Raw genomic sequence first — 8,900 nt, forward strand, 5'->3', positions numbered from 1 at the left:
TGATCAAACGACTTTTGAACAAGAGTCGTATGGGGCCGAAAGAGGCTCAAGAGTTGTCGAATGTAGACAGCAAAATCTAGAGCTGCTGGAATGCATTTTTCTAAATAAAAAACCAGATGAGGTGGTATCACTGGTCTTCTTTATGTGTAGTTCAGAAGGGTAAATCAATGCAAGGGATTTGGCTATTTGAACGTTTTTGAACAATAGCAGATCCTATATATACTTAAGTTAATCTTTTTAGCCAAATTCTCTTGCTTTGATTAGGCCAATACGGGCATAAATTCTGGTTCGTATCATTGTGTGGCAATTAATTATTGTATACTATTTCTGATGATTCTTAGTGGCAGCTCAAGCGTTCGTAAATTAGATTGACCTCCCTTGGCTGTTTACAGTCAAAGCTCCGTCCCAGCTATTGACACGTTCCTTACCCTCACGGTAAAAAGGACTCTGCAATGAGAAGTTTCTTTACAGTTGTCGATGCACCTCCGGGACAGATTGACTCATTCAATGCGTTTTGCAAGGTTACAGTTTCTCAGATGAGATGAGGGCGATTCGAAGCCTCTATGATCTGACATGTGATTTATCCCTGTGGATCTAAAGGTGCCGACCTTTCTGCCAACTTCTAACACTGTTTCGAATATTCCAAAACTAAGCGCGTGCGTCATTCGACTGTGACAAATTCTGTGAGAGAACTGATTAATGGAAACCGGCCTGTTATTTGTTGCTGCTGCCATATTCTTTACCCATTGTATTGTCTTTTATGACTGGAAACCTATTCCTGTGTTTCAATATAATGTGTTAATTGATCATTTATCTTGTGTAGTTATGTACTGATTTCACAACTTTTTTCTGTGCGAATCGATTTCTTGGTTCACCTTGTAGTTTCAACTTGGGAATCATCACGTAACAGTATGCATAAGGATCAACAAGAAGGTGAGCACTTAGGGAAATATATTTATTTTATGTTTATTGAATACATACAAAATCATGTAAGTTAAGTTAATGCGGTTAATCAATTCATACACACTCATTCATCGTCTAGCAATCAACACAGACACCACACTCAGACACAGTATACTGATTACAAGCCGATCAGTTCTTGTTTTATCCCATTAATACTTAACGTCAGACAGGGTAACAAGAAATATAATCTTTTAATGTCTTTTGCTATGACACAGCTCGCGAATGGAACCACCTATCTTCCGCTTTCAAGGCAGACCCTATATCCATTACACCATAGTGGCGGTCTGCAACGTGAATACCTAGCCTTGGAATTAACATAGTACCAATGAGGATAGTCCCATTTTAATGTCTAAATCATGCACTAGCTCTCAAGAACAATCATAACGATACAACATCGAGCCTCGCGTGCACTTATTCTCCCTTCTGTCTGTGTTGCGGGCGAATTTTCATACTTGTATGGATGCAGAACTTGCTGGTACCCCATCTCATTCCTCTTGATGTGGTTTCGTTGTAAATACCGTTGAGGTTGGAAGAATGACAGGCATTATACCACCATGCTCCGTGATACAGCACAGCACAGTCTTGTGTCTGTTGAAGGTCCAAGTCTAGGTTTTTAGCACTGAAGCGCATGGAATTATGCCACTTCATATAGTCACCTGAAACAAAACCATTTCTACATGTGAAACTTATTGAATATAGATCCGTATGGAATATAACCTTAAATATGAATATAAAACATGTGAAGAGATGATTCCTGATGATCCGAAAGGAAATGAATCTAATCGTTTTTAAAGGTAATCATTTATACGTACAGCTAGTTATTTATGATACTTGATTGCATCATGTTTTGTAAACAATAAAATAATTACCAGTGGCGATATTGTACAATATAAAACATCTGAACTCCATGTCCAAGTGGAAGTGTGTCAGGGGTTAGTGAGTAAAAATAAATTCATGCATTCTTACCATATGATGTTGTACAAATACTACTCTTTTAAAAATATAAATCGCCCATTTATTTAAGGATTGACTGTGTATTCATACGCGGATTCATACAGTTTGCACATCGGTTTTTCACCTCAATGAACCGAAGAAAGTTCACAGCCAATCCTTATTATTAAATTCGACAACGAAAACATGTTTTATCTACAATAGTTTAACCAAAAGCAGAACTGTTGTATATATCAATGCAGACAAAAATGACAAGATTGATAAACATTCCGGGTGTAGGGATACATAATGTGGCGTGACATGAATCAGGTGATTTGGTGTTTCGATCCTTCTTGGCCTTCTGTCTCAAAGAGTTGTTTGGACAACGAATATGCATGACTTTCGCTTAATGTCCTGTGCATGACGATAGACGTGAGCAGAAAGGGAGTTCCCTCGACTGTAACATTGGGATTCCCCGACATTCCGTAGTAATAAAAGTAGGTGGGCGTGTCTTATTTTTTACATTCATTGGGAAATGTATGCAATAACTAGTGACCAATTCAACTAATCAGAATGCAGGAATTTCAATGAACACAGCGAAAATTTAATTATAAGGTTGTGAGGTGACTTTTCACTTATGCACAAAAAAGGACCATGTGAGATTTTAAGGGGATTCGTCACTTATGATCATAACCAAACAATGTGAGATTGTAAGGTGACAGCTCATACCCGAAAATGTTGGATTTTAAGGTGTTTCATCACTTTAGCACATAACCAGGCCATGTGAGATTGTAGAATGACCGTGACTGCACTCAGGTGTGTCCTGAACAGTTTATCTTTTGGCTTTGTGGCTGGATTAAATACAATATATTATATTTTAAGTGCTTGTAAAGATCACAGAGAAAAAAACCCAGTGTTCATAGAATATAAAACGTCAACGCAAGACAATAAGCAGTCTCGTTTATCCGCCGAAACAAATTCCATTTGGAGTAAAACAAGAATGTACCTGAATTGCCCGTGAATCCACTGACAGCAAGGGTGTAGAAGGACGACATATTGCCAAGACGGAAGTTGTTGTAATGGGCATAGACAGTTTCCCCGTCTGTAAACTTGAGGTCAACTCGTAGTTCGTATGTTGTCTGGCTGGTTAGACGGTGTATCTTCTCGTTACCTGCAAGCAAACAAAATACTTTAAACAATCATAACTTTAAATGCTTTAAATAAACTTCTTTATTTACTGTAAAGACGGCGTTTCGGAACAGATCCTTATACCATTGTCGAGCAAGGCTGTTTGATGATGGTTAAAAGGATATTCTATAAACAGATTCCATTGTGCGTAAAAGGCATAAGAGCTGTGAAAATGATATAAATGGATCAGAGAAAATCAGTGCTGACACCAGGTGTTCTCGAAAAGGGTAACCACGACCTGCCAACATAACGTAATCAGGGAACTCTGCGAGTACGCAGCCCTTGTTTTGATGCGAGATGAGTCGGCTGGTAGCTGCATATTACAACAGCTGCAGAGATAAACTTGCTTAACAATAAACAATTAATGCTTTAAATAAACAAAAAACGATTAATCACATGCCTAGATTACCTCAATAACATTAAAATCAGATACAAGTTCTCGCTACCTGCTAAGGACATCCCATTACAGGTCACATCAGAACGACTTTTCGCGAACTTTGCCACTCAGAAAGCAGCTTTCTTCAGCTTTGCGCCACTAGTTTCAAACTGGCATACTTGTGACATTGTAGACATTCTTACCCAGCCAGAACTCCCCAGTGAGATTGCCAAAGCCGTCCATGTACTCAAACCAAGTCCTGTAGAAATCCACCACCCCATCCACTCTCCGCTGTATCACCTGTAACAAAATGAGTCAACGGTCTGAACATGTTTAGAATTTCAGAATGTATGAAATCTTATCGTAGCCATAATCAAAACGAGTTTGGAATCTAACATGTTCAGAAGTGTTCATCAAGTGAATGGTTGTCATGTACGGCAGTTTTGTAGGGATTATACCTGGCATAGTTGTTCAGTGAAGGTGTAGAAGGCAGCTAGCCAATACAAGATCAGACAACACCAAGGACGTCCAAGTATAAACATATCAACTCAAATACGTACTCTCCACAATCCCTGACTTTTTCATGTTGCTGTACATACAGCAAACTGAAAACCAGAAATATTCAGAAATACGAGTATCCCGAGGTATATCTGCACACGCAACACTGAATGAGATCATTCTTGAGTGAATACACTTACCAGCCATCCGCCCCCATGTTGGGTCATGTCACAGTACGCTTTGAACGAGCCTTGCTCGTCTGACGGTTGTATTCTGTACACACCATCTCCAGCATTGGGATACTCCTTCAAAATGTGTGCGCAATCTGAAGATAAATATTGTTTTTGAATCTATGAAAGGTAAACCAGAGAAGGCCTAATTTCACAAAGTAATTTCAGATTGGTGATGAAAACGAAGCCGTTGAATGAGTGAGTGAGGGAATGTTTACAATGCAGTAGCTGTACAGGAAGGCGAAACTAGTGAGCACCCATTTGTACAAAGCAATTCCAGCACACATGTGAATATAGAACGCCAGAGCCAGAGAACAACCAACCAACCAAATTTGACTTAAAGGCAAAAGACAATTATATGAATGGATCACTGAAAATCAATGATGACCCCAGGAAACCATGTATTCGTGTGGACCCTAGTGTTCAAAGATCACCCATCCAAGTTTAATCTACACATACACTCCTTTGAAATACTTGCACAATCTGACACTTATCGCGTAATATTACGGCGTATAAGCTTGATGTGGGACGAGATCCCGAAGCGATGCAGGTCTTTGACTTAGCCGCTCTAGTGAAAACAACAAGCCTGATTATGTTGCTGATAAACCGAGAAACATTATTGGTCCGAATCTGGGATTTGAATTTACGATCCTGGGTTGCATGAACGTCTGAAGGATTTCACTCATGGCGGTGTAGTTTGCTTTGGCGACTAGGGCAACTATGAAACCTCATCGACTTTTGAATTTTTGATGTGCTGGGGACCGGATTTAAATGAAATACAAATATATAAAGTTTGTTTCTTGCTGTCTCAAAACGCTGGATTTTTCAACGGCTACCATGGTGACGAGGTATGTTTGTAATAGTTCTGTTAACAGCATGTGGGATCCATGATTTATTGTCTAGGACATTCTACCCCTCTTCAGCAACCCATGCTCGTCGTAACGGGATCGGGTGGTCAGGCTCGCTGACTTGGTTTATACATGTCATCCCAAGTGCGTGGTTCAATGCTCATGATATCAATTATTTACAGACCGCCGTCATATGGCTGGAATATTGCTGAGTGCGGCGTTTAACAACAAACAAATATAAATGTAAAATGTCTAGGAAATTCAATTCATTATAAATTTTGTCTACAATGGTGTGTGATAATATATTTTTGGAATATGTGTTTTACACATTTTCGTATTGTTGTCAGTTGTTCAGTTTTATTTTTTAATGAAGGCAGAAATTTATCAAATGTAAATTTGTCACAATGATGAAAGGTAGACCTGTGACCTGAGTAGTCTACCGTGTATTCTACGGGGATCCAACGGAGTTTATGAATTTGGTAAGAACGGGAGGTAATCGCATATGAGACAAAACAGTCGTGAAACATATCGAAGTGGAACTAGTAAACGAATAATGCATTCGAAAGATTATTCTTTTTCTCCTGAAAGTGTGTGTTCAGTTTCAGTTTTAGTATGATTTGACGACCACAGCTGGCCGTCGTGTTGATGGATCGTGTCAAGCGTTTTCTTGTTCATTTTGAGGAAGCAACCAATATTGCCAATGATACATTAATTATTTCAGAATGGACTTGATTGATGTCCACTGGGGTACTGAAGACATGATTAATATGTTGAGTTGGCGTACATATTAACCCTTTTGTTCACACAGTTTTGACAGGGCGACAATTTGACAACGCAACATATATAATAAATATTAGTTTCACGTTGTCGCCCTTTCATAAAATTTACAAAAGGTACGCCCAAGAGATAATACTAGAGTTCAGACAATTTTCGTGGAAAAGTTGATTGACACCCATTTTAAAGCCACTAAAATATTGAGTAAGGATCGAACGTGAATAGTTTTACACCGCTGTTTGAGCTGGATGTACTAGAAATAGATTTCACACATTGTTGTGATTGGAACCGGATTTCTATAAGTTATTGACCAAGATATTAAAGTGAGGTGAAATTGGGTTTAACATCACCAGACAGGGTAACAACAAGTACCATCTTTGAACGTCTTTGGAAATTGGTTTGACAACACTCACCATTGTAGTTATCAGATTCGCCTTGACAGATGTCGTCACTTGAAGCCAAGTATGTGTCCATGGTAGTCTGAAATTGCTTGTACTCTTCAATCAGTTGACAATGCTTCTTTACAATATTTGCATTGGCTGAAAAACCCAATAAGAATTGGGAAACAATGAGTATCCAAATCATATCGGAGGTATCACGGCAAAGATGTACTCTTGATGTGAACTAATATAGCTATTAATATGCATGGTTATAAATGTTATACTGTTGGGCTAATTAGGTTCTCGGTGATTTTCCGCTTCCACTTGTGCTACTTCTAAATATTTCCACGACAAACATAATTCCGTTTCACAAATTAGGGTCCTTTGTTTATGTGGTAATTAATTTGTATAAGGATGTGTTTTTGATAGCAGTGTTTCCCTCCTTTAGCATGCTACATCCTGCTGCTTACATTAAACGACATGCCCAAGTACCGTATTTCCTTAACAGAGCGATGCAAAATTAATGTTTTTGTTGATGTGTCAGGCCTTTGGTGACGGGAATGCTAATATGAACATTATATCCATCTAGTCATCCCAATTCCTTTGACACTACCTCAAATAACGTCGAATGTATTTCTGTTATGTTATATGGCAGTGTAATATATTTTTAAACAATGATTGTAACATTGTTTCTGTTGAGATTCAGAAGAAGTTTATTGCATTGTATTTGGACAATGATTAGTTGTCAAGAATGTAGTAGTATTTAATGTGTACAGTGGTGAGGAAGTTAATATAATTAGATCCTCGAATTATCTGTAAACTTACGGAATAGCATGGATGGATGTCATTCGTTATAGAAACATGTGGAATATTCTGTGATGTTCTTGTGATACCAGACTGGTCTAGCACTGTGTGGAAAGTGCTGGAGGCTAGGTAGACCATACGAGTGGAGCGGACGCGTGCCTGTATCATCTCACATGCCATCTCAAATTTCATCTGACATTAGATCAAGACCAGCGTTTTTGTGAAGATCACATTTCACCCTGGATTTTTAGTCTAGGTCTATCTCGGAAGCTTGACCACTGTTGCGGCGAGGTGATCATCATTCTTGTCATTGTCATTTCCACTGCTCACTCATTTTATACTGCCATTGAATATACTGCCATTGAATATACTGCCATTGAATATTGAACTACCACTCTATTGTGTACTTTGCAGTAATCTGTATTTTTTAAACCTAGTTAATTTTACAATACAATTGTTGATTGTATACCAGTTATTGGTTGTTTGTTGGGTTCACACTAAATTCTTACAAAACCAACAGCAGGGGACATTGTTTCAACACGACAATGCTAGGCCCCATACTACAAGACTGACTCGAAACTTTCTAAACCAGAAAAAAGTTGACGTTTTGCCCTGGCCTGCCCACTCACCCGATAAGAATCCTATTGAAAATCTGTGGGACCTTCTTCACAGACAGATTAGAACACGCCATCAGCCTTCCGTCAACAGACAAGAATTGCAGCAGGCCATGAGAGACGAGTGACAACGGATTCCAGTCCACGTCATCAGAAGACTGACGTCATCGATGAGGCGGTGTATCACAGCATGCATTGGGGCAGCTGGAGGCCATACACGCTATTGAAGGCAACTGTGTCGACAATGAAGTTGTAGTGTGTCTCCCAAATTTTTGGTGACATTTCAGACAACTTTTGAAAATGAAATTTCTTACCCCACCATTGTTTACCTTGAGCTTACATTACCTGTGATTGCACAATTTCAATCAAACTGTGGCTGATCAATCATTTGTTAACCCTCCCTAGATTATATTATAATTCACAACAAAACCTCTTCTTGTTATTTTCTTTATCGATCATTGAACTCGACCCATACTTTCTTTTGCCGCCCAGTTTATCATAGGCATGTGTTTATGAATCACTATCAAATTGTTATGCCACCAGGTGTCCAACCGGTGACAGCCATCACAAACACATGCAAAGGCAAGTCAACTGTTCACCTGAAAAAGCTGTAAATTGTGACCAGATGGAACAAGTCAAAATAGGGACTGTAATGTTGTAATGTATGTAATGTTGTAATCTTGATCGAAACGACTTTTGAACAAGAGTCGTAGGGGGCCGAAAGATGCTCAAGAGTTGTCGAATGAGGACAGCAAAATCTAGAGCTGCTGGAATGCATTTTTCTAAATAAGAAACAGATGAGGCGGTATCACTGGTCTGTTTTAGTGTGTAGTTTAGAAGGGTAAATCAATGCAAGGGACTTGACTATTTGACCGTAAGAGAACAATAGCAGATCCTATATACACCTGATCTGAACATCATGTTATCTCATGTTATCATGTCACCTTATCTGTTTTTAAACATCTATCTATTGTTATGTATATATATCATGCTCATACCTAGTTTGTACATCATTTGCTTGATAACGGTGTTAGAATCTTCACCGAAACTTCGCCCAATTGTAATCAAGAAGTTGCTCATCCATAACAATTTTGTCTTAGTTATATAAAGGACGTTGGATCCGATTTGAATCAGCTAAACCATCCCGCCCGGATATACAATTATTGAGGTCACATCTGAAGGTCAAGCCTTCTAGCAGCAATCCAGTGAGACACTATAGATATTGAGCCTTTGGAAATAACCATCTGAGTCAATAATGGTAGAAATCCTGATACAACTCTATTGTTTGAACCCTC

At 38.8% G+C, this 8,900-nt stretch overlaps 1 protein-coding gene across 1 annotated transcript; it reads right to left on the minus strand.

Annotated features, from left to right (window-relative positions):
* Positions 1–979: 979 nt before the first annotated feature.
* Positions 980–6,430, minus strand: LOC139449952 (fibrinogen C domain-containing protein 1-A-like). The gene is made up of 5 exons (XM_071231567.1): positions 6,221–6,430; positions 4,156–4,280; positions 3,661–3,757; positions 2,900–3,064; positions 980–1,619 (listed from the first exon to the last, which is right to left on the minus strand). Exons 1-5 carry the CDS (start codon positions 6,390–6,392, stop codon positions 1,375–1,377), a joined length of 804 nt encoding a protein of 267 aa, XP_071087668.1. The 5' UTR covers positions 6,393–6,430; the 3' UTR covers positions 980–1,374.
* Positions 6,431–8,900: the final 2,470 nt, after the last annotated feature.

This window comes from Haliotis cracherodii, unplaced genomic scaffold (assembly GCF_022045235.1).
Source record: "Haliotis cracherodii isolate W230 unplaced genomic scaffold, xgHalCrac1.p SCAF_8, whole genome shotgun sequence".
Lineage (NCBI taxonomy): Eukaryota > Metazoa > Mollusca > Gastropoda > Lepetellida > Haliotidae > Haliotis > Haliotis cracherodii.

Coding starts and splice junctions, on each gene's coding strand:
- LOC139449952 (XM_071231567.1), bottom strand. CDS start 6,392: ATGATTTGGATACTCATTGTTTCCCAATTCTTATTGGGTTTTTCAGCC. Junction 4,281..6,220: donor CGAATCTGATAACTACAATG/GTGAGTGTTGTC, acceptor ATTTATCTTCAG/ATTGCGCACACATTTTGAAG. Junction 3,065..3,660: donor CACTGGGGAGTTCTGGCTGG/GTAAGAATGTCT, acceptor GTTTGCTTGCAG/GTAACGAGAAGATACACCGT.